At 37.8% G+C, this 27,129-nt stretch overlaps 1 protein-coding gene across 1 annotated transcript in view; it reads right to left on the bottom strand.

Moving 5' to 3' along the window:
* The window catches only part of Tmc1 (transmembrane channel like 1), a 161,402-nt gene extending 135,673 nt beyond the window's left edge, over positions 1-25,729 (bottom strand). Inside the window, exons 1-2 of the mRNA XM_076841505.2 lie at positions 25,643-25,729; positions 24,812-24,938 (exon numbers count right to left, since the gene is read on the bottom strand). Coding sequence (XP_076697620.1) covers positions 24,812-24,938; positions 25,643-25,729 — 214 coding nt within the window. The remainder of the gene's footprint in view (positions 1-24,811; positions 24,939-25,642) is intronic.
* Between the last annotated feature and the right edge of the window lie 1,400 nt (positions 25,730-27,129).

The following is a 27,129-nucleotide window of genomic DNA, read 5'->3' as shown; positions in this document are numbered from 1 at the left end:
AATTTCCTATTATTGTGTACATGGGATGGTGTGTGTCATCCTCAAAGGAAAAGACTGAGTAAAACACTATGTTCCTGAGTGCCTCTTTCTGTTCCCCAAATCTAGCCAAGTTAAGGGAATAATGAAAGCCCGCTGGGCCACAATATCCAAATACATATTATCCTGAAGGACACTAGTTTTCTCTTATGTATGTTGGGAATTAGGACAAGTTCCTGTTATCTGTAGAAAGCTGCTTCCTTGAACATCTGACAGGATGGTTCTCCTTGGGTTGATGACCACACAAGGACCAAAGCAAATTCATGCTTATAAAACTCCTCTCTCGGCAGTAGCCAGTGCAGATCAGAGGACCATGGAGAGTGACATGCTCATCCAGGTGGCCACCCCAGGAAAAACTATGTGAGGGATAATTGGAATTGCTTTCCTGTGAAGCACCAGAGGCACTTCAAGGAGAAGAGATTCCCCTCTTCAACCCATCACCACTGGACTTTCCAGCATGACACCAGAGGCACTATGTGAGGCAGAGGTGCGTCTGTCCAGCTTTTCCATAAGCATTTTCAAAAACCCTTCAATCTCATATCCCATATCCAGGTGTCTTTCTTGGCTTCTCAGCAACCTGTCTCACTGTCCTAGGACAACTGGGCTTCGAACAATATACAGAGAATCACTTTGGTTATTTGGACAAGTCATATCACAATTCCAGCAAGTAAGACCACAGTACACTGTTATGGTTTAGATGTGAGGTGTTCCCCAAAAGCTCACCTGTGAGACAATGCAAGAAAGTTTGGAGAAGAAGTGATTGGATTTTGAGAGTCTTAACCCAATTCATGATTTAATCCCCCAATAAGGATTAATGAAGTGGTAACTGAAGAGGTAGGGTGTGGCTGGAGGAGGTGGGTACTGGGAGGGGGGGCATGCCTTTAAGGTATATGTTTGGTATCTGGCCAATTAGGTCTCTCTCTGGGCTTCCTTATCATCATGAGAGCTGCTTTCTTCCATCACACTCTTCTGCCAAGATGTTCTGCCTCAACTAGAGCCCTAAGGAAAGGAGCCAGCCTCCTAGGGACTGAGACCTCTGAAACCGTGAACCCTTAAATAAACTTTCCCTCTTCTACAATTGTTCTAGTTGGGTCCTTTAGTTACAGCAGTGAAAAAGCTGACTAAAACATCCAATAACTCCAGTTTCCAAATTCAATACATAATATTTCTCAGATGATTGATGATAGGACTAGAATTCTCATGGTAACCTCAGAAACTACTCAGATTCCTAAGTGCATTCAGGTATTCACAAGAAACTACTTCATGGCTCATAGAACTTCACCTCTGGCTTTTCAAACTCATCTTACCACTCAAACATCAAAATACCATCCTGTCTCCTGAGTCATGGAATCTCACTGTGAATGTATTTGTGTATAGTTGTGTGCATGTAGGGGAGAAGACAGAGACACAAGGAGAGAGAATTTTTGAAAGAATAGAAAATTTCAGAATCCTGTCTATCTTTTCACAACTTCTTTATTATTCTCAAGTATCTCTTAACAGTAAGTTAGTTCCAAAGAACAAATTGTGTCAATTGTCTGTGCTTGGTAAAGCTGTTTGCTTGCCCTGAAGCAAAATCATCAATAGCTTGATGGATATGAGATTAGCTTATTTTTTATTCATTAGCTCAGCCTGGCAGCACTGAGAGTATGTTTTAATGGGTTTCATGGACAAAGGCCCTGAGTTTTCCTCTTCATTCTGTGATGCTGAATCTTGCAAATGTCTCCAAACCTCTTTCTTGTCTTCTAAATCCTGGAGGATTCCCAGTAGGGAGAAGCCAGGCAATGCTTCTTAAAATCTAATGTACACAGCTCTCCTTGGAAGCTTATGAAAACAGAGACTCCTGGGCCTCCCAGGAAAGTCTAGCCTCAGTAGGTCTAGGGAGGACCCAATAGTTGACTTTTCTAAAAACTACCAGGGGATGCTGATGCTGCTACTGGTTCTCTGGGAACCACTGCTTTCGCACATCCTGATGGACAGGGGAAAGTTAATAAGCACCTGCCACCTTCTTTTAGGGCACATAATTCTCATGACCTAGAAATTATATTTCTTTGTCTATCATTATGTCAATCTTACATCATCTTGATTACTGTACTTTTATAATTAACCTTGAGGGCAAGTATATGCCTTCTAACTTGGTTCTTTTTTTTCAAAGACTGTTTGCCTCTTGTAAGTCCTTTGCATTTTCATATGAATTTTAGGATCCATTTGTCAACTTATGCACACATTTTAAAAAGCTACCTAGGTTTTTAATCAGAATTGTGCTGATTATACAGATCAGCTTGGGAAGAACTGATATCTTAATAATACTGTATCTTCCAATTCACAAATTGTATTAATGCTGGTCACAGAGAAAGTTGGGAAGTACTTCCTCCTCAATTTACTAGAAATGTTTATGCACAATTAGAATTACTTCTTCCTTAAGTGCTTGGTAGAATTCTCTAAGGCATCAATCAGACCTTGAAATATTTTTATGGGAGAGTTTTTAACCATAAATTCAATTTTAAAAATAGATACAAGGCTATTAGGGTTGTCAATTTCTTATTGAGTGAGCTTTGTTATGTCTTACCAGTAATTTGTTCTGTTTATCTAAGTTGTTAAATTTATTGGCAAGAGTTTTTCACAATATTGTGCTGGGTGTGGTAGCACACACTTGTAATCCCAGTGGCTCGGGAGGCTGAGGCAGGAGAATCCTGATTTCCAAGCCAGCTTAAGCAAAATCCAGGTGCTAAGCAACTCAGTGAGACCCTGTCTCTAAATGAAATACAAAATAGGGTTGGGATGTGGCTCAGTGGTTGAGTGCCCCTGAGTTCAATCCCCAGTACACACACACACAAAAAAAAAATTATCTTATTATTTTCTTATCTGTAGAGTTTTTGATCTCACCTCTTTCATTCTTGTTTTCTGTGATTAGGTGAATAAATATTTCATTAAAATTAAATTAACAATTAAAATTTTTACCTCTTGATAAATTCCAAAATCTGGCCAGTGGTTTTATTTTATCGATCTTAACAAGTTTTTGCAACCTTAGTTTTCTGTTTTCTGTGTCATTTACTTCACCTCTGTTCTTTGTTACTTTCTTCCGCTTATTTTAGATTTCATTTGCTCTTCTTTTTTTAGTTTCTAAGGGAGAAACTGGGATCGCAGACTTTTCTGATAGGTATAGAATACTACAGATTTTCTTTTCCTTTTTTTTTTTTTTTGATACCAGGGATGGAACTCAGGGGCACTTGACCACTGGGCCACATCCCCAGCCCTTTTTCATATTTTATTTAGAGACAGGGACTCACGGAGTTGCTTAGTGCTTAGCCATTGCTGAGGCTGGCTTTGAACTCTCGATCCTCTAGCCTCGGTCTTGTAGAAGCTAGGGTTACAGGCATGCACCACTGTGCCCGGCTTAGGTTTTCTTTTAAATACTGCTTTCACTGTATCTAAAAATGTAAAGTGTGTTTGTGTTTGTTTGTGTTTTAATTCGGTTCAAACACATTCAGATGTCTGTCTTGAATTCTTATTTGACATGCGGGTCATTTACAAGTATGATATTTACTTTCCAAATATTTGGGGATTTTTCCAGTTATTTTCACATTGATTTCCAATTTAATTTCTTCAGTTAAAAAAAAAATATATATATATATATTTAATATTTTTTTTAGCTGTAGATGGACACAATATCTTTATTTTATTTATTTATTTATGCGGTGCTGAGATTCAAACCCAGTGCCTCATGCATACGAGGCAAGTGCTCTAGACTGAGCTACAACCCCAACCCCAAAATATATTTTTTATTATTTGAATCTTTTAAAATTTATTTTTGGCTTAGGATAGTTTTTCTTTTCAAAGTTTCTGTATGCACTTGAAGAAAATGGGTATCCTGCTTTTCTTAAGTGTTATATAAATGTCAATTAGCTCAAAGTTGTCAAAAGTTTTGTGGAATTATTCAGTATGCTTACTGATTCTTTTTCTTTGATTGTTCTGTCAGTTATTGAGAAGAGGGCATTGAAATCAAACTATAATAGTTTGGTTACTTATTATTTATCTGTTCACTTATTTTTGTTTCAAACATTTACTTAGGATACCTTAGTCCTATAATTATCAAATGTTTAAATCTTTTTGCAGGCCATTCCTGCTCCTAGAGACAGCAAAGGCCCTTTTAGCAGTAGCTGCTGATAGCATCTAGTGCCTTCATTTACATAAAGATATAGACCAGAAGAAATTTAGTGGGAAATAAAAAGCGAAGCAGATTTTTTAAATGAAACATATTAATTACAACCCTGTGAGACTGACCCACAAATCTGGGAGCTAAGGTGGCTTCATGGTGCCAGACATCATGTTCAGGCCTCCTGACCAGAGGCTGAGTCACCAGTTGCCAGACTTGTCAAGGTTTATTTCAGGTACAGGTGCTTCCCCACCATGCCACCCAGGCCATCTGAATGCAGTGCTAAAGCACCCTGGATGTGACATTCTGTGTGTGAAATATCTTCGCACCACTTTCTACAGCAGCCTACCTAATAAGTACTGTATCTTAAAATAGACTTTCTTCCTTGAATTCTGCCTTTTAATCCACACAACTTAATGATGATATAGCACCAGAGGTCAACCTCCTTTTCCAAAACCCCTACAAGCAGGAGTAGGAACTTAAACAAGAAATACCTCTACTTATGACCATTTGAACAAGTCTCAGGAGGTAGCTTACAAAATCCAGGTTCATACCACTCATTATTCATACCGTTCATCATCCATTCAATAAATGTTTACCAAATCTAACTGCTCTTTTGGCAAACAGGAATATGTGGTTTAAAAGTTTAACTCTATCCCTGCTGTCCCAGATTTTCCAGTGTAATTAGCAGTCCAGTAATTCATCCTGTCATTTCTGGAGGAGTCTTGATGATTAAGGTATACTGTTGCAGAATTTTTTACTGTTCTTTCCTTAAAAATGGCAACACATTTCTCCTTACACAGCTTATAAAATGAGAACCTTTGCTTTCATATCATTTAAAACAAAATCCAAACTCTTGAGTGGTTTTAAGCATCAAAGAATCAAAGATGAAATCTGGCACACACTCAAAGGCTTCCTAAAGAAACAAAATGGCTTCAGGGCAGAGCAAGTAGCCAAATCCATGGACCTGGTACCCCTAAAGGAAAACAAGAGGAATCAAAACAGAGCTTGCAATCAGGAAAAGCAACATGGAAAATGGAAGCCAAAAAGGAAGCAATGCCAATTCTTACTAAATATTCCAGGAAAGAGATTCAAGTTCTGGAGAGCACAAGCATTCCAGTGTGGATTTTATTTTGTTAGGGATTTTTAAAATTTCTTCTCCTGACAAAACCCAAATGTTCCATCAATACTGGCTGAAACACCCAAGGCTATTTACCTAGGTTGTCTCTGAAGGGCTAGGGGAGGGGTGCTCTCCAAGCCACATTTGCATCATGAACATGTGTCCCCTGTATGTAGATTTTCTCTAGAGCAATAGTCCACTGGCCAGAAGATTCAAACCATCAGTGAGGTTAGCAACTAGAAAATTGAACACAGCAAGCTTCCCTCAACTTTGGGCTTTGTCAGGATGACAATCTAACAGAATAATGATTTAATTTCATGAATGTGTAAAATAATTTATATGAAGAATCTCACAGAGTGGAAAAAACATAATCTGATCAAGTGTTTCAGTGTTTGAGGAAAAAAATGATCAATATTCACGTAAGGAATGTAAATAACATCTCTACACCAAAGCACTTGGAAAAGAATGATATGTAAATGAAGAGTACTTCAGACCCCAGGAAGTAGGAAGAGGAAGAAGTCATGCTGCGCTGAGGAAATTCAGGAAAGCAGTAAGAGGAGGTGGTAACCAACTGAGGCTTGAAAGATGGGCCTTGCAGTTAAGACCCAGGAGGGCTAAGGTATTATTTCAATCAAATCAAATTTATAGCATGGAAAATGTATTAGACTAATAGGGAATGGAGAGTACATCAAGCAAATTAGATAATTAAACTTAAAGTAAGACCAAGTTCAAATGGCAGCGTGATGACACACCTGTGATGTTTTGACTTCTCAAACTGGGGTGTCATCATGTCTGCCACAGGCACTTGGTCGTACTTTAAGACTAAGATGGATGCTTAGCAACACGAAACCATCTCACCTTAATGATGATGGAAGAGACACAAAGGAATAATACTCTTGGAATTAGCCAAGGTCTAAGAAAAAGACAAGGCATGGCTGAAAACTCAAAAACACATCTTTAAGTAATGATTTACCCTCCAGTGTAAAGATAATGTGTTGACATTTTTCCATCCAGACACTTGGATGAAATAAGCTAAAATGAAAAGCAGAGGACAGAGAACTCGGGGGCACTGGATCCTGGATCACAATGGTATTATTACTACAATACAGGGAAGACACAGGAGGACACACTTCTTAGCTCCTTGATAATTTTGACTAAGACTTTCAAACATCTCCAACAGGGTCCAAAGATGTTTTTGCAAAAAGAATCTCATTTGTTCACATTTCCACCAAAGTATTAAAAAAGTAGAAATCTATTTTTCTAAGAATTCAGTGGGAGGTTAATATTACCATTATGTTGATGAACCCAACCTAATTCTATCCTAAGATTGGGAGTCATCTTGTCACAAAGTTATGAAAAGTTCATTTCTTTTTTACTAAGATTTCTATTTGGCCTGACCATACTCTGAGGGCTAGTCTTGTTTGGAATTCCTGCCGTGCTCTACACTCACCCATGCCTAGCTCTCTTTGACCAGATAACAACCCTCCCTAGGACCTTAGCACCCCCTCATAAATTCTGATGTTAGAATCTCAATTTACTACCTACCTTGAAATGTTAAGCCATGTAGATCATTAATTTGCTATCTGCCTTTGTATTATGCTTGCCAGAACCCTGTTAACTAATTGTAAGCTCCCAAGACACGCCCCTTTGTAACTTTTTGTGCTATAAAACCTTTTTTCTAGAGAGCTGGGGTGTTGTCCTCAGGCCCTGCATTTGGGGTGAGGCAGGCACTAACTAGCCAACTCTCTCTTGTGTACACAGTATAAGCTTGCTTTAATTTGACTTAAAATTGGAGTTGGTGGTCTTTTCTTTGCATTGTGGTTCCACAATGTGTCTGTAGAATCATAAAAATTCAGAAACTCTCTGAAAAACTGTCTATATGGGGAGTTGGAACAGAAGTAGAAAAACAAGAAAACTTTTTTCTCTGAGTCTAAAATAAAGATTATTTTTTCAAAAGTTGACAGAATTGGGGGTGGAAATAGTTTTGTAGTGTATTGCATCTCAAAAAGCAGATGTTTAAAATTGGAGAACTGACCTAAATATAATTTAGTAAGTTTAAGGAAAAGGAAAGATATCTGAGGTAGAAAATTGTGTTTCATAAAATCACCATATGTAAAGCCTGGACTTGCACATGATATTGATCATGAAATTTAAAAAAAAAAAAAAGTACTATTGCTGAGAAGACTTTTTAGTACTTCATTACCCAGGAAGTGCCATGGCTTTGCATAATGAGGGTACATATTCAGTTCAGACTTTAAGCAGAAGAGAACAGTAATATCAAGAGAGTATGAAGGATTCTCAATCTATGGTACAAGGACCACCCTTCCTTTCAATGAAAAAGGACAGACATGAGCAATGAGAAAGATCATTACTTTTCAGGAGTAGAAAATGACTGATAGCACTATGCAGTTATTCTCAAGGTCAGAAAGCAATGACTATATACTCTCAGCCACCAGCAATTAAGGATCAGGAATCACAAATAGAAATCCTCACTTGCGTCAGAACTTAAGCAGAATAGATTACAGATACCAATGTATGAACCACCATAAGAAGTATCTTAACTATCTTGCTTAAAGCTTCTAATTATTTTCTTGAAGAGAAAAAAAAATGGTTATTTTATCAAAACCTACTATGTAACCTACTAACTACAAGTATAGTTCACTTTATTAAGTGGAGGTCATTTGTTTAAAGGGTGAATGAACACGCCTTTAATCACTTTTCTAACCCTAGATAACCCCTCATATAGATTCTGTAGCTTTCTGATAATTTTCAGTTATCAGAACCACTTTATTTTGATAATTCAGATTCATTTGCAGGTAGTAGGGTATCAGTCCAGTTTGCATTAAAACGGCAATCTCGGAGCCGGCCCTTCCTACTCAGAACTGAGGCTTGGAGACCTAAGTGGGGAAGGTAATGTAAGACTCCCCCTGACCATTTCTTCTGACTCCTCTTTCCCCACTCACCATGTAGCTTCTGGTTCCTAGATGACCTAGACTAGCAGAATGAGATTACTAAGAGCAGAAGGGCAAAAAGTTAAGCATCCTCACTCCCCCTGGGTGGCCCCCTTGAGCTTGTTGTGACTGTTGCCTGGGAAAACTTGTGAGTTCTTCAAAACCATTCCATTGAGCCCTGAAGGACTTCACACTATGGTCACTTGACTTAGTTAATGCTTCCTTTTGAGGGTCTTTTCACACTCCCGGGGTGCCACCTCAAAGTTTGCCCCATAGGCTGCCTCCGTAGCTGCACAAACCTTGCCCTAGCAAGCAACTTTTTTCAGAGAATCATCATCAAAGTTACTCAATTCCTGCTTCTTTCCACTGCATGTACTTGGCTCTGGAGGAATATGTGAATCCTTGCCTTAAATATGCTAGAACTCGAAGCTGGTTTTCAATAATTCTACTTCATGAAAATGTATTCCCATTTACAGGTAACACATTAATACCAGATTTAGCAGAAAAACATCTAGGAAAGAAAATGAAAAGTTAATTAAAAAAAAAAAAAAGAAAGAAAGAAAGGAAGGAAGAAGAGTTAAGGACAGAACCTAAGAATTTTTTTCTGTATATCAGGTCTTACACAGTAAAATAGGCATTATCTCTATTCTACAGGCAAGATAGACTAAAAGCAGTGAAATAATTAGTGATTCTGAACAATTGTAATTTTATTTTTCTAGTTTCCTGTGTTCCTGGGAACTTTTCTACCACTACCCCATTTTCTGTGAATGGAACCCTGACATATATGTATTTATCCACCCAGCTGAGAAAATGAAAGCTTAAGGCACATTTAGCTTCAGCCTTACCCATCACATCTCCTATATGGAGCTAGAAAGAATAAAGCATATTAGCAGAAGGTAGAGAAAAAGAAAATTCCCTGGGTTTGCTATAGTGTTTTCTGGTTCTACCTGAATTGCCCTTTACTAATACAATGGCTCAAGGTATAAAGCTTAAAAGAAGTGAAAAAAGGATTAAAACCTGGTACTGTATGATCTCAACATTTGTTCTACTACCTACATTGCAAGAAAACCAAGCAGAGATCTGGGATGCATATACAGAACTCCAGCATTCAGGATTGGGAAGTCACCACCCAGTATAACCAAAACTGATATTATTTCTGAACGTTTCTGCTACAGCAAAGGGGTTGATCAAGATAACCTGAAGAATATTCACTAGAGTCAGAGAAAAAGATTAAAAGATTTGCAAATGAGAAAAAGTACATTTTGTGTTTTATTTTGTATTTTATTTAGAGGCAGGGTCTCTGTGAGTTGCTTAGCACCTCACTTTTTGCTGAGGTTGGCTTTGAACTCGCCATCCTCCTAATTCAGCATCTCAAACCGCTGGGATTACAGGTGTGCACCACTGCACCCCGCAATCTTGTATTTTTAAAACTTTTTTTCTGTATTTGTCTGATCTGTCAAATAGATTAAGAGCTTCTTGAACTCAAGAAGAGTCTATGGTACGGTACGTTCTGTTGTATTTAATAATCAATAGATACATTGGACATTGTTTTAAGTGAATTAAAATTAAAGGTATACAGCTTGTTTAAACACAAGAAGATAAGAGAATACTTATAAATATGACCCTTGTGTATACCATACCACAACCAGAAGAGGAGGAATTTATTTTTGAGACAGAGAGAGAGAGAATTTTTTAATATTTATTTTTTAGTTTTCGGTGGACACAACATCTTTACTTTTTTATTTTTATGTGGTGCTAAGGATCGAATCCAGCACCCCGTGCATGCCAGGCTGCCAGGCGAGTGTGCTACCGCTTGTCACATCCCCAGCCCGAGGAGGAATTCTTATATGCTAAAATGAAATATTTAGGTATAAATAAATTTCCGAATTGAAACAATTGTTACACTGACGAATGCATTAATAGGAGAAAAATAAATTTAAGAGATTAAACTTCTTCAATGGGATATATTTTACTGCCTATATCAATTTGGGTTTAAATCACGTTAATGTTATCTTACTTAATAAATAGGTATAGACTTCAGGACCCTAAATCTAAGACCCACAAAGACATTAGATAAGAGTGGAATTTCATCCTTCTTTTCCCATTATAACATACGATATGGGTATACCTAATATTTACGGATACTGACAAATTGAATTTGGATACTAAAAAAACTATACCCTTGACAAAAATCAGGATTTTGATAGTTATCTTAAACTAGAAAAATATGATTTAAAGATATAAAAGCATATTTACCTCTTTATATCACCCAAAAGTCATAACTAGAGGGAATCCTCAAATAATTAAGTAAAAGCATATTATAAAAACAGTACCGGAATTTTGCTTCCAGCCCCAATGGTTCTTATCTTAAGCAACTAGAAACCCAATAAAACATCTCTCTTAGATACTACTCAATAAGCAGCCCCAAACAATGATCTCTCAAAATACAAATGGGACTGAGATCAGCCCAGACAGATTGAGGAGAGTTTCTGGGCTACAGCACACAGAGGAGAATCTCAACAGAGGCTCATGGTATCATGGAGTTGAGGCGACAGTTATAATTTCAGGTAGTCCAACACAATTAGAATTTGCAGGGTAAAATATCAGAAAGAAGCTGCAGACAGAAAGATCTGGAGATGACTAAATCCTTTCAAACTTTGGCGGAGCCCTGCTCTTGGCATATATGTGTAGTAACCATCAAGACCAGGAAAAAGACCCATCAGAGAGGACTGGGAAAAATCACTCTAGAGCTCATAAGATGTGGGAATAGCCAGGCACAGTGGCACATATCCTATAATCCCACTGGCTTGGAGGCTGAGGCAGAAAGATCCCAAGTTCAAAACCAGCCTAACCAATTTAGTGAGGCCCTAAGCAACTTAGTGAGACCCTGTCTCAAAATAAAATGAAATAAAAGGCTGGAGAAGTGGCCCAGTGGTTAAGTGCCCCTGGGTTCAATCTCTGGTACCAAAAAGGAAAAACAAATGGGGAAATAGTTTAGAATATTCACTAGTCAGAACAGAGAGATTTCCTAGTTCATAGATATTGTTTAGAGTCCTCAGAAGGTTATTGCCCAGACCAGAATAGCCCTGCTGTGAACTCACCCTAATTAAGCTTCAAAGCAAATCTCAAAAACTATCCCACTCATTCCAAGAAAGAAATAAAACACGAAAACATTTTAAGAAATACAGAAAATCTCAGAACAAAGTTCAACATGTCAATATTGAATAAAAACTATCAGATAAGCAAAGAAATTAAAAAAAAGAAAACAATGCCTTCCAACCAGGAGAGCAATCAAGTCAATCAATGAAAGCATCCAGATGACACAGGTGATAGAATCAGCAGATGACCAATGGTTCAGAATAGAAGACACAGAGACAAATCCACATAAATACAGTTATTTCATACTAGACAAAGGAGCCGTAAACATACATTGGAGAAAAGATAGCCTCTTCAACAAATAGTGCTGTGAAAACTGGAAAACTATATGCAGCAAAATGAAATTAAAACTTTCTCACCCTGCCCAAAACTCAAATCAAAGTGGATCAAGGACTCAGGTAATAGACTAGAGACCTTACACCTAATAGAAGAAAAATAGGCTCAAATCTCCACCATGTTGGCTTAGGAACTGACTTCCTTAACAAGATCCTCAAAAGGCAAGAAGTAAAATCAAGAATCAATAAATGGGATGGGATCAAACTAAGAAGCTTCTTCACAGCAAAAGAAATAATCAAGAATATGAGAGAGAGAGCCTACAGAAAGGGAGAGAAATCTTTGCCACCTGCACCTCAGACATAGCATTAATCTCCAGGATATATAAAGAACAAAAACAAACAAACAAACAAAACAACCCTGTAATACCAAAAAAGAAAATCCAAATAACTCAATCAATAAATTGGCAAAGGACTGAACAGACATTTCACAGAAGAAATATGATTGGTCAACAAATATATGAAAAAATGTTCAACATCTCTAAAGCAATTAGAGAAATGCAAATTCCATTTCACTCCAGTCAGAATGGCAATGATCAAGAATACAAGTAATAAATGTTGGCAAGGATGTGGGGAAAAAGGTATACTGATACCTTGCTGATGGGACTGCAAATTGGTGCAACCACTATGGAAAGCAGTATGGAGATTCCTCAGAAAACTTGGAATGGAACTACCATTTGACCCATTTATCCCACTCCTTAGCATATAATCAGAGGACTTAAAATCAACATACTATACTGATGTAGTCATATCAATGTTTATAGCAAGACAATTTACAATGGCTAAACTCTGGAACCAACCTAGGCACCTTTCAACAGATGAATGGATAAAGAAAATGTGGTACCATATACAATGGAATATTACTCATCCATAAAAAAGAATGGCTTTATAATTTTTGCTGTTTAATGGATGGAACTGGAGACTATTGTGCCAAATGAAATAAGCCAATCTCAAAAAAAAACAAAAATATTCTCTCCGATATGCAGATGCTAACACACAATAAGGGAGGGAGAAGGGAAAAGTAGAAGTTTAGTGGATTAGACAAAGGGGAATAAAGAGAAGATAGGGGGAATGGGAATAGGAAAGACAATAGAATAAATTGAACATTATGTTCCTATGTTCATATATGGATATACCACCAGTGAAATTCCACATCATGTATAACCACAAGAATAGGATTCTAAGTTATACTCCATGTATGTACAATATGTCAAGATGCACTCTACTGTCATGTAATCTAAACAGAACAAATTTTAAAACTACATTCATTTACAGATTGATTTACAATTTATTTACAATTTAAAATGGCTAAACTCTGGAACCAACCTAGGCATCTTTCAACAGATGATTGGATAAAGAAAATGCAGTACCATATCCATTTTTGTTCATTTTATCTTCTTTCTAACTGAAAATAATAATTATAAATACTAGATATTAAGGGGTACAATGTGATGTTTTGATTTATATTTACATTATGTCTCTTTTATTAAATCAAACAGAAAATATCTGCAAGATACCTAAATACCATTCTTTTGATGGTGAGATTCTGTGGGTTTTGTTTCATCGTTTAATATATTTTTCTAAAATTCATGTATTTTTGCAACTATAAATATTACATTCATAATCAAAATAAAGCTACTAAATGTTGATACCTATAACTTAAAAAGCAATATGATTAATGATAATTAGTAGACAGTATTAATAATCATTAATAATAATCAATTCTAGCCAGGTGCAGTGGCACACACCTGTAATCCCAGTGGCTCATGAGGCTGAGGCAGAAAGATCGCAAGTTCAAAGTCATCCTCAGCAACTTAGAGAGACCCTAAGCAACTTAGCCTTGTCTCAAAACATAAAGGAGGCTGGGGATGGAGCTCAGGAGTTGGTGAGTGCCCCTGGGTTCTATTGCTGGTATAAAATAATAATGATGATGATAATCATCATCATCATCATCAGTTCTAACATTACTTGTTTAATGAGATGATTGGCCTTTAAGATAGCCCTTCATAGCTTTATTTTATGTTTCAGTAAGAATTGTAGGAGCTCTAAAAAAGAAGAAGGAGGAGGAGGAAGAGGAAGAGGAAGAAGAGAAAAAAAAAAGTCACTTCAAATAGCAACACCTAGCCTGAGAAGCTTGGGGGCTTGAGGACCCCAATTGGGGAACACATAAAACATGTCTTACCCAAGATGTAAATCATTAATGGAAAACCAATTCCAAACTGCTGAAATCTAATATGCAACTCTGGACTATTTTAGTAGTTTCTTGGGGCAAGTGAATAGACCCTCACAAGAAGTGTTATTTTCTATTTTTGTTTTCTAAAAGCAAAGCCCTCCTTCAATACAAATGCTCCCAGGATCCCCTGATGTTGGAGGTTAACAAAATAGCTGAGCATACTAAACAGGATACTTCTTAGATGCCCAAGATACTGCCCTGAGGCTAGATGGCTTTAATAGATTATCTCTAAATGAGGTCTCCGTCTCCACTTTCCAGTCTAAGATTAAATGAGTTAGCTAAAGGAATGACTAATGGCAAGACTACCTGGATTACATGAGATATTCTGAAAGCAAATATGTATGTCCAGGTTTTTCCTATTTGAAAATTCTACCAGTTTATCTTTGAGGACTGAAACATTGCTAAAAATGGATCCAAAGGTAAGCCACATAAACATCACAGAATGACTGCTGACCATGCCACACATCATCCACATGGCCCTGAAAATGCACTCTGTGGTGAGTCACAGCAACCAAAACCATATGGTATGACAGTTCTCATCTCTCCCCACTAATATCCCCAAGGTGTGATTTCAGGTATCTTTTCTGGGCTTTCCCTGTCTTAATCTGTTTCCTCCCTTCCTCAACTTTAATCAACTCAGAACCTTTTCTGAGTTAATGCATAAACTGAATGCACAAACTGTAACAGAACAAGTCCCCTTCAAGAGGCTGTCCCATGCACCACTCTGATGATAGGTCACAGTTCTGAACAGAAACTGAAGTTCAAGTTGCTGGGCTGGAATCTCAGTGGATTTTGCTTTCCCCACTGTCTTCTTACACAAAAGGGAACTTTGAGCTGTTACCAGTTGGTAAAATCATACATCCATAAAGAAAAGAAATTGAAGAATACTAAACCCTTCCCAATTTCTCAAGAAACAAAGGAATCTATCTACAAAAAAAAAAAAAAAAAAAGTCTCACAAAAATCAGGAAACAAACTTTGTAAGCAAACTTACACCTTTTAGGAAGGAATACTATTCCACAAACAGGTATCTATTTTGACATACCTTTTTTGGGTGGCATCCTGGAGGTGTTCAGTCAGGATGTCTGGGTGGGTGGCCTGCCGGCTGGCTCAGCTAAGTATAACAGGTTGAAGGAACAAAGGTTTCAGGTTTGATCCACACACTTCTGCCTGCCACTGAAAGTCTCCCCTGGTGCCATTTCACAGTCTGAAACGTAAGAAGGTACTAATTTCCTCACCATTAAATTTTCATGAATGTTTAGTTTACCATTTAAGGGTGGAGTACTCAGGTCAAAAGGGTCGCATTTGGGGCTAAGGGTTGAAACAAAACTACATAGATCACCTCAGTCTCATTCAGCCCAAATCTGGCTCCATCCCACTCTGCATGTTCTTGCCTCTCCTTTTTAAAGCCCTCCATTCTTGGGGGGCACTGTAAGTTCACCGTAAGGTGAGAAATACCAACCACTAAGTATACTTGGGTAAATTAAATGAGTAAGTAAGAAAACCACTCCTACGCCTAGAGTTCACTTTAAGCAGCAAAGTATAGAAGCATCCAACTTAGCAATCAGTCTCCAATGTGGGGAAACCTGAAGACACTGCACCCCTTTTCTCAACTTCTGTGAAAAATAAAACCTGCTATAAGAGGAAATGTCTATTTTTCTGGGTAAATACATTTTTTTTTCTCTTTCCAAACTTCTCATAGGAAAAGTTTATCTTGATTTTAGAATGAGAAAAAAAAATTATTTCCATCATTGAAAAGAAAGAAAAGAACCAAAAAAAAAAAAAAAAAAAAAAACCCACTGAAATGTGATGTTGCGAACGAGGCTGCCTTTTTTGAGAGAGGACGCTGCATTCTCTGGTTACTTCATGAGAGCAGGCATGGCTGTCCTGACCTTGGCAAGAGGAAGCAGTGTTTTGAAATGGATCCTCGTGGCACATTTACACCAGCAGCTTTTGGCTTCACGAATCGACTTGTGCACATATATGATCCTTATAGAATATTCAGAGCAGTGTGTAGATTTTTAACCAAAGCAGTATAGCAAACCCCAGATTATAAGTTAAAACAAGCTTAAAACAAAACTAATGTTCACCAAGGTTTTCCCTTTTCTAGGCACTAGATCTTAGCTGGAATAGCAAGGTAGAAGACTGCTGATACAAGTACTTAAGTTTAAAGATACCCAGAGTAGTTTTATAATTTGAGAATTAATAACAAATGAAATTTCAATTTTTTTTCACATTATGGAATCTATAATCTAGAGTGAAAATTATGTACAACATGACATATTAACTTAAGCATAAATATGAAATAACTCTAAATACTATTCTGGCAAAACCCATAACAAACATATGAACAAATTTTAAAAGAAAGAGGTTCTGCAAGGCTTGTAGCCACAAAATTACAAAAATAATACTAAAAATTAAAGACAGAAAGCATTAACAGAAAAAAAAATTCTGAAGATAAAATTGACTACTTTAAAATAAGAAAATTCTATTCATTAAAAGATGGTCCAAGGAAAAGTAGAAGGAGCTATTTTCAACTCCCTGAGCACCTTATAGGATTAGTATTGAGGGTCCAACATTTATAGAGGGATAGTAGTTGAGGCTGGATGGGAGATGGAGCCAGGGGGAGCCAGATAATTTTATGCCAGTTTTCCCTGCACTTGTTCATTTCCCTCATTTTACAAGGGCATGAACCAATAGCACGTTGCTCAAGAGTTAAACAGTTTCTGAGCCCTTACTGCATCTCAGTGGCTCATAGTCATTTCATTTGAGACTCAATATATCTCCCTCTTTATCCTAAACCCCTATCTAAATCTCATCTAAGGAATTAGAAACCAAGATGGCTATAGGCATGGATATCAATTTCCCCCTATTTAAACTGGCTAAAATGATAATTGTGACAATTCCAAATACTGGAGAATGAGGATGAATAAAAACTCTTATATATGCTGATGGAAGTATAAATTAACTAGAAAATTCTACCAAACCATGACCCCAGCAAATTTGCTACCAAGACTGCATACAAGAAACTCCTGCACATGTTCCAAAGAGGCAAATACTATTCATATTAGCAGCACTGTTCCTAATAAGAAAACAATGACAAAAACTCTAAAGCATCCTCACCAACATTTACATTACAGAATAGTCACAAATATATAAATTATGAAATATAATAATTTTGAAATAATCACAGTGCATAATGTTATATAACAGTAAAAGTGAATAAATTGATATGCAGCCACATTTTCTTTATAATTTTTAAATTATCTTGGTTCTTCAGTACCAATAAATATCTTTACTTAAAGCCTCTTTATAGGTACATTAAATATTAAATGGCATGGTATTAAATGCTGTGATAAGCTAATTTTCAAAATTCACAAATAAATAAAATTACTTTGACTAGAAATCACAATGTTGAAAAAGTAGAAAATAATTAAAGGACTTATACTATCAAGTCTCAAGACATTACTAGAAAGCTATTAGTAATCAGGTCAGTGAAACCAGAGTTTTGAAATGAAACTAAATTCCCCTCTTCCGTGGCTTATGGGGTTTGTGTAGGTTGTAGGCAACACAAATTTCCTTCTGGGTTCTTTTCTCACAAATTTAAAGAATAAATCCACAGACAATGAAAGGAAGAGTGAATAGAGTAGAATTTATTTATGTGAGAAGACAGAGTGTTATGCTCGATTCGGGACCCCCAAAAGACCACCAGAGACCAAGACCGATGTAAACAGCAAAGGGGTGTTTATTGCGAGCTAGCTCGGTCCTCTGCGCACACACAGCAACTGGTGACGCTGAGAGGCCCTGAGCCCAGGGTTTGCAGCAGTTTTATACATTCTTTGGAGAAGGCAGGGACCCCCACATACATCATAGCATCTCTTTGCAAATCATCACACACCACGGGAAAATCATAAAACAACTCTAAAACATGATTAGCACATTCACCGGCGGGAACAAGTTGGGTAGGGGTGATTGGTTACTACAAGAGGGGGATTCATTTGAACTGATTGGTTTAAGCAAGAGGGGTGTATGTGCTGAACTACATGGTTTCCCAACACCATAAACTACTGGGAGGGTCATCTGGCATCCCAGGTATTTCCCTGTCTCATGCTGATTGGTGGCTGCTGGGGGTTGCTATGGATCTCCACCTAGCCTGACTGAGTCAGGGATACCTGGCGAAGCAGATCTCTCCTGTTATTTGTAGATAAACAACTTAGCAGGGTGGGAATGTGCCTAGGAGTGCTCTGTGGGTCTTTCCAAGGACAAAGGTCACGTCCCTTCCTTGGACAGGCTTTGCTCTGAGGTAGAGGCTGGTTTTTCAAGAGAGCTCCCCAATATGGAGGTGGCCTGATAACAGGAAAACCCATTTTGGTGTGCTAGGTTAGAGGGCTTATATGGTTTTGGGGTATGAACATTGATCAAAATCTATGTTAAACAGGCATTGAAAATGTATCAAGGATATTTGTTGTATCCTTTAGCCTGAGCTTGAATCCCTCCTATATTTCCCATTCGGGTTCACTCTCACCTTCTATTTTTTTCCACTTCTCTGGGACAAAGGAGTTGGCTAGAGTGTTTCCATAGCTGAGCCTCAGTCTTTTACATTTGAAAAAAGCCTTGATGGAGCCCATAGATATTTCTACCCATTAGTCTCTTGGTGAGGTCTCTGCCTTTGAATGAGACCTTACTTAGGTCTGAGTTCTGGGATCTGGTCTGTGAAGAGTATTAGAAACATTGGGGTGTTAAAAGGTAAAATCAGACACACACTTGCAGGAGTAGTTTCGCAAGGGAAAATTTACTTCTGCAGAAGGGCGATGGCTGCGCTACTGAATAAACTGGGGCAAGCTAGCACACCTAGCAGCCCACTTCTGTTTATCCCTAACACAGCACTGCCCCTTACTCTGATAGGAGGAGTTTTGAGTTACAAGCTATGTGATTGGGTAGTTTTTAAATTGACAAAAGTGCTATTGTTAAAATGATTATGATTGGATACACTTGGGCCATCCTCAGGTGGCTTGATCCAGGACTGTGGACTTTAGATAGATAGGCTACAGGTTGCCTTTCTTACATCTCAATTTTACGAGTAAGGCTAAATGCTATATTCTGAATATGAATATGAATATGAATATGAATCACTGGACTGTTTCTCACAAAAGGGTCCCAAAAGGCTCCCCCTTCAGGATAACTTGGATTTCTCTTATTTCAGGCTTGCATTTTTCCTGCAGATAACAGGTAGTTTGATGAGGCCTGTGAAATATCCTCTCCACTACCCATTAAGTCAGACAGGGCTGCAGATAAAATGCTTCTTGGAAAGAAAGCATGTGGAAGTCAGCACAATGAGCTGATTTTATAGAATTATTTCCATAACCTCGTTCTGTTCCTGAAAGGCCAAGGTTTGTCATGGGAGATCAAAATGCACACACACAGACAGCAGTGACAAAGATGAAGCACTTTACTGCAAGCTGGTGCTAGCTTATATAGAAAGTGAGAGTCAGTTATCTTAAACCAGGAAGCTCCAGGGGCCAATCATAGTAAAGGTCAGGTCATCACCTACAGTGCACGCATGTCTGCCCTGCATAAGATTCATGGGGGGCATGAACTGTCCACAAGTACGGAAGATGGGAGGGCCAACTAGAAGGTTTTCAAAACAACTTGTTATCCACCCACTGGCAACTTGCCCCCCGCCATGTTGCATTAGGGGCGCCTTATCTGAAAGGCCCGGGGAGTTCTAGCTGCCCACTGGCAATTTGCCCACCGCCATGTTTGAAAGGCCCAGGGAGTTCTCAGGGAGACTCCCAACAGTTCCTACCATTCACATCTGTCTGCCTCTTATTAACAGTATAGTTCTTATTGGCGTTAAGATGAGTGGATTATGGAAACAGAAGGCATATATATGTATGTCTATATTGTGTGTATGTGTGTGTGTGTGTGTGTGTGTGTGTATGATAAAATGAATTTCAAAATTAAAATTAACTACTCCTCAAAAGCCCCTGTTAAAATAATGAAAAGACAATCATGGACTGTGAGAAAAATATTTGCAAATAATATGTCTGATAAAAAAACTATATTCAGAATATATGCAACTCTTAAGAGGTACTAAGAAGAAAACAACTCATTAAAAATATGCAAGGAATTTAAATGAATCATTGACCGATGAAGAAAATGATGGCATATAGAGAAAAGAAAATTAAAATCTCAATGACATATTGCAAAACATGTATTAAAATGACCAAACTTTTAAATATTGGCTATTCCAAGTGTTGAAGAGGATGAGGAAGAACTAGAACTCTCATATACAGCTGGTAGAAATGCAAAATGGTACACATTGTGGAAAACAGTTATGTAATTTCTTAAAAAGTTAAACACATAGCTAATATTATGAGCCATTTCACCCTAAGATGTGCAGTTTACTGTACATCAATTTTATCTCAATAAAATTATTATAAGTCAAAATAATGAAATGAACCAAAATGATAGTGCTATGAAACAAATACCAAAATTAATCTACTTTTGTATACTTGATAACTAAAGGAGAGAGAGGAAAAGTAAGAAGAGAAAAGGAATCATGGAAGAAGGGAAGGAAGGAAGGAGAAAGGAGAGAAAGAAAAAATTGCCTGTGGAAATTAGAAACAAACCTAGTACATACATTAATGTAAATGTAATGTTGATAAGTTTCCATTGTTTTATGTTAATTGAAGGAAGCCTGTCTCGACAGGCTCCAAGCAGTGTGATTCCATTTATATGACATGGCATGTTGGTGACTGCCAGAGCTAGAGGAATTGCCACAAAAAGACACCAGGAAATTGGGAGGAAATAATGAAATTAAACAACATCTTGCCTGTGGTGGTCGTTTCACAGATGTGTTTTTTAAAACTCAGAGAAATTATACCTGAAGAGTAAATTCATTGCATGTGAATAATTAATACCTTCATAAATTTGATCAGAAACAAAAATTTAGAAGGCTAACACTTCTGGGGTCAACCTTGGACTGCAGCTATTTTTCTCAACCAACATTAAATTTTTTTTATATCTTCAATTTATTGACAATAGAGAAATAAAATTCTATACAATTTTTTATTTTTAATTTTTTTAAAAAAATATTTGACAGCATACTGTCTATGTTCATATGTGGGGGAAATCCTCTATGGCTAAATAGGCAGCTGTTGTCCTCTGCAGGCATGCAGTCAGTCACTACCTGATGGTTTTACTGTCTGTGGTATCATACCTTCCCAGTTCCTTGAGATGTCTAAGTTAAGCCCTTGCCTTAAACCTCTGTCAACACCTTTACTAGCATCATCCATTCCCAGCCATGAGTAAATTCATCTATGCAAATGAACACACAAAATAATGGTCCATAATTGTTTGAAAAAAAAAATTGAAAGAAACCATTAGATGAGAGATTCAAGCAGAGCCAACTGCATAGGTATAAGCTCTATGAAATCATGAGAGTCTTAGTGATAGAAGGACAATGCTCCACTGTTATCATATTAAAAGACTCAATAATCTTTTAACAAAGCACCCTACATTTTCAACTTACAGTGAATTCCACAAATTATGTAGCCAGTAGTAAATCTGGGAGTTTTGAAGCCACCACTAAGCTCTCTCTAATGTCGGATAGTAAAGAGGACTGATTTTCACATGATATCTATTTGGCATTGCCATAAAGATTTAGGTGACAGAATAAAGCACAATTTCAAGTTAAAAAACTTAATTAGAAATTGGGATATATTGAGAAATCACAGCAGCAACAGATAGACCCAATTGGAAGGTGGCAATCAGATTTCGTAACTGTATTGAATTGATGGATTATATAGACCCTGGAGGGAAAAAGAAGAAGAAGGAAGAGGAGGAGGAAAAGGAGGAGGAGGAGTGGGGAGAGGAAGGAGGAGAAGAAGAAGAAAGAAGGAAGGAGGAGAGAGGAAGAGGGAGGAGGAGGGAGGAAAGAGGGAGGGAGGAGGAAGAGAAGTAGGGAAGAGGAGGAGGAAAAAGAGGAGGAGGAGGAGGAGGAGGAGGAGATGAAAGATGAAAGGAGGAGAGAGGAGGAGAAGGAGGGAGGAGGAGGAAGAAGAGAAAAATCAGAAGAAAAAGAAATAGTGCCTGTAACCTCAAAGTAAATCACAAGAAATCGGTATGGAAAAGACTGTCACTCAAGTGTCACCGGCTTAGGCCAAATCTACAAACAACTGTGACCACTATAGTTCTAGTCCACCCTGTCTACCACAGGAAAAGAAAGGTAAGTATCTAGTTTCAGTTCCTTAAGTGGTTGTCTGAATCTCATCTATAACAGGAAAGGGGAGAGAGGCATTGGAATAATTTTACCTGTTTTAAGTACACATTCCCATACTTGGAGAGCTACTCAGCCTGTCAAGGGACCTGCATAGAGTTCAGCTGGAATCCATAGATGATCACCATACTGTAGACTTACCGCTGTAACTTGTGTAAGATTTAACTGCGGAGAAAAAAGACCGCACCGCCTGTAACAAAAAGCTTTATCGGAACCCAATTGCCGGCCGAAATCACAACAGCGGAGTGCGGCTCCTGTAGAAATTTGCAAGGGTTTTGTAAAGTGGGGACAGTCTCTAGTTGGAACAGCCGCTGCTGCTTCTTCAAAGGGCGGGGTTAACATTTTGGACTGGCTGTAAGGGTCAGGTGATTTCGGGGAAGGGCAAATTTCTATTGAGTTCAAGGCCAGTTCTTGCTGCAAGCTAGGCTTCGGTTATGGGGGCGGGGGTGCATTTCCCTAACACCTTGCAGTGATAAATTGGTGACCATATGATTTATCCTCCAAATCGAGATACTTTGGAGTGCTAAATGTTAAGTTGAAGAGCATTACGACAATAGACATTAACCAGGATGCTTCCAAACTAGCTATGACAGATGGTCACCCTAACTATAATTCTATTAATCTTTAATAGAATCGAAATAGTTGCCAAGAAAATGATAGTCTCAAAGACGTGACCATCCATTTAACAAGCACTTTTTGTGTCAGGCAGTGTTAAACACTTTTTAAAAATCAATTTAGATTGACAATATTAGAAATGTATTATATTACTACTATATATTGGTAGCATAATGCTTTTGAAAATTAGGTTATACAATTGGTTCTTTGATCAATTTTAAATTATTTTGATGAAAATTGGAATTGATTATGGTTGTTGGAGCGGATGGTTAGTATCTAACGAATTAAGAGACAGGGAGAATGAAAAAAAGACTATGGCCATTTTAAAATGTACGAAATGGTAAATTAAATGACATTTGAAGACAACTCAGATATGGCATGTAATTTTAAAACACATGCATCCTTTCTGCTTAATGAAGAGAGGATAACTCTGGTATTGGATTCCATTTAATTTATTCCTTTATGTATTAGGTAAGAATGCTTATTATAATACCAAATGTCAAAGTAATTAAACAAATTTCAAACATATTTCACATGTGTGTCTGCCAACATGTGTAAAGACCAGTGATGAAATTTATAAGTTGCTTCAGCGGGGCTGGGGATGTGGCTCAAGCAGTAGCATGCTCGCCTGGCATGCGTGCGGCTCGGGTTCGATCCTCAGCACCACATACAAACAAAGATGTTGTGTCCGCTGATAACTAAAAAAAAAAATAAATAAATATTAAAAAAATTTTTAAAAAAAGTTGCTTCAGGGATATATATATATATATATATATATATATATATATATATATATATATATATATCACCTTCTGCATAAAAAAATCCATATAAAATGTTTAATATTTTATATATATTATGATTTTAAAAGAGAAACATAGTTATGCATTGCTATCTGAACCTAATAAAAACACTATACAGTTTCTTTTTCCTTTTCAAAAAGATCTAAGAAATAATTAGATTTTTTTTAAAGTCTATAAACATTTTGCAGTTTTTAAAAGTTGTTATAAAAATTAAGGGATTAGAAGAGCTAAAAGCCTATGTGTGTTAATGGTGCAGATAAGGTTTAAAATTATAATGTCAACTTTCTTAAACCTAAGGTTACTGTCCTCCAAAACATCTTTTCCATACATTATGGAAATACATAGCACACAAATTATAAATATATATTATATATATAATATATATATATCAGAATGAATTACATTAAAAATCACCAAGTTAATTCCCAGTAATAAAATTCTGAACAGTTTATAAAAATAAATGGCAAGCTGGGCGTGGTGGCACATACCTGTAATCCCAGCAGCTTGGGCAGCTGAGGCAGGAGGATCACGATTTCAAAGCCAACCTCAGTGAAAGCAAGGTACTAAGCAACTCAGTGAGACCCTGTCTCTAAATAAAATATAAAAGAGGGCTGGGGATGTAGCTCAGTGGTCAAGTGTCCCTCAGTTCAATCCCTGGTACCTAAAAAATAAAAATAAATGCCAATTTTTGGTTAAAAATATAACAGTAAAGGAAAATATGAAAATTTCATGCATGGTGAAGAATAGTTCTTCCTTATTACCCTTATTTCTCTATGTTCTTCAATCATTTAACAATTTTCATCAGCAAATGGGTATCAATCTTCCAATCACAATTTAAATGATTATACATTAAAGTAAAAATTAAATGCTGCTCATATTTTGGAGTGAGAAGGAATGAAGAGCTATGGGAGCATGCTTTCTATAGATAAACCCTTGACCATTCTCAGAAAAATTGGGTTTAGCACCAAATCTCACATGTAGTAGCTCTGTGACCTACTAATTGTCACCAGCCAAGATGTGACTGGAAAAGACTTTCTATCAATTCATTCTCTCTGCTCATTTGCTTCTTTATGCTCATTCGTTGAGCTAATATTATAAAAAAGCCAAATATGTCAGGCCCTGAACAACATGACCTGTATTTTTATCAGCTCTTTTTTTTCCAGGCCCTGTGCTCAGAAGGGGTTGGAGAAGGGCTACAGTGAAAGTGGGGCAGCGAACAGGAAGCCACTGCAGTCCAGTGAGTGTCAAGGTAGCCTGGAGCTACAACAACAGCAGGGGACATAAAGAGAGTTCCCAACACATTTAGAATTAGAACTGTCAAGATCAGCAGATGATTTGGGGGGCGGGGGGGGGGGAGTTGTAAGAGAGAGCAAAGAAAAGGAGGTTTGAAAAATGACTCCCAGACCTCTAGGCTTACATTGCTCATGGAATAAAAGCAGACATTATAGAGTGTGGGGCATAATTAATGATTAACATATTAGCAAATAAATAAGACCTTTAAAATAGGAAATAAAACAGAGTGACAGTTGTGCACTGTGGTGTACATTTGTAATTCCAGCAATTCAGGAGGCTGAGGCTGGAGGATCACAAGTTTGAGGCCAACCTTAGCAATTTAGTGAGACCCTGTCTCAAAATAAAAGATAAGGGGGGTTCAAGATGGTAGATCAGATGAATGCTGCATCCCTAGTTGCTCCATGGTTTGGGATGCAAACAGTAGAGTACCACTTCTTAGCAAGGAGGATGAAAGAGGGATTTCACTAAAATTCAATATTGGACATTCAGAGAATTTTAGAGATTCAGGTGTATTGAACAAAGAAGAAAGAGGACATTGAAGCCAAGCCAATTGCAGCAGCAGTGGCAGCAGCCTTGGCTTACCACAGAGGGGAGGGATAACACACAGAGAGAAACAGCGAGAAGATTTGGTACAGAAAAACCTGTAGATCAGGAAAGCATCTTGAACTTACCTGATCCAGAAGCTGCACCACAAACTGGTGTTTGAAAAATGCTCTGTGTCTTTCAGCTGGCTGCTGGGGAGCTAAAGCTGGAGCCATATTGAGGAGGCCTGCTGCTGCTTGCTGATGCTGGAGCTAAAGAGATCATAGAGTGCGTTGCCAGACCGCCCAGCAAACACTTACTGTGTGGCATAGGGTGTACCCAGCAGAATGTGAGTGAAACAGGCACAGAGAAAAGGCTGTCCTGGGGATTCAAGTTAGAAAAATAAAATGAAAGGGAACTTGCTTTTCCTTGGAGTCTGGCAGCCCACGTGACCAGTTGAAGAGGGTTGAGAATCTGAACCCGTGGGTGTGAGTACACTCAGGGTTTAAGCTTAGAAAGGATGTGGGTGTGAGCAGCAGAGTGTATGGAGGATTGGCTCCCCTGTTTCATGGGAAGAATTATTGGGAGGCTCCTGAGATCCAGACCCCAAGCAGAGATTGGCAACTGCAGAGCCCAGCACCTAAGGCCTGATTAGACCTAAGCCCTAACCCCTGGAACTCCCCTCAGAGAATTCTGCAGCAGCCCCACCCTGAGAGTGCATCAGTCTGGAGTCTGTACAGAACATACTCCAATTGACAGCATTCCCCACTTCATCCCACCTCATCCTGGTAAGAAGGGTATCTGAGAGGTATTTTAACTAGCTTCAGTCCTAGCCATATCAACTGGCAGCTCAGTATGCAATACAAAAAGAGGAAGAGGTTGACAATCCCCAGCCCCTACCTCTGTGCACTCATGCAATCACGCTCTGTACCTCGGTAGCCCCTCACCTCTCTGTAAGTTTATAGCCCAAGAAGAAATGGAAAGAAGGACAATTAGGCATAGGCAATGACCATCCATTCTTATCAACTCGTTTGACCACCTCAGTGGAGATTATTACTTCATTTTTCATGAAGAAATTTTTTTTTCCTTTTTCATTTTTTTGGTGGTCTTGCTATTGCTGATTGGATCAGGGACATATGTACATATTTGTTTCTTTTTACTCATTTTTATTATGTAGCTTTTTGTTTGTTTTGTTTTTGCTTTGTTTTTTGTAAGTTAGAATTTTGGTGTTATTTATTTTTGCTTTCTTCTGTTTTTCTTCTCATTTATCTTTCTTTTATTCTCTTGCTAACACATTCTCCTGTTCTTTCTCCCTTCCTTTACTTTGTTTTTCCTATTTTTTTCTCCTTCCTTATAACAATTAACTGTTACATCTTCTGTGTTCTCTCTGTTCATTTATAAAACATCTCTTCTACCTTTCTATCACACTTTATTATCTCTTAATGAACTATGTTTTTACTATCTTTTAGAACTTATTGGTTTGCACAATTCCTGTCCCCACCATTCATTTTGTTGCAGTTATTACGGCCGTGGATGACATTGTGGAATACCACAACTATGACGAGGGATCTCAACTTAGATCACTCTAGAGCACTTAGGCAAGTGAAGAGTGTGCCCTACAAAGGCTCACACATAA

This window comes from Callospermophilus lateralis, chromosome 2 (assembly GCF_048772815.1).
Source record: "Callospermophilus lateralis isolate mCalLat2 chromosome 2, mCalLat2.hap1, whole genome shotgun sequence".
Classification (NCBI taxonomy): domain Eukaryota; kingdom Metazoa; phylum Chordata; class Mammalia; order Rodentia; family Sciuridae; genus Callospermophilus; species Callospermophilus lateralis.
The sequence above is the reverse complement of the archived record's forward strand: the minus strand, read 5'-3'. Positions and strand labels throughout refer to the sequence as shown.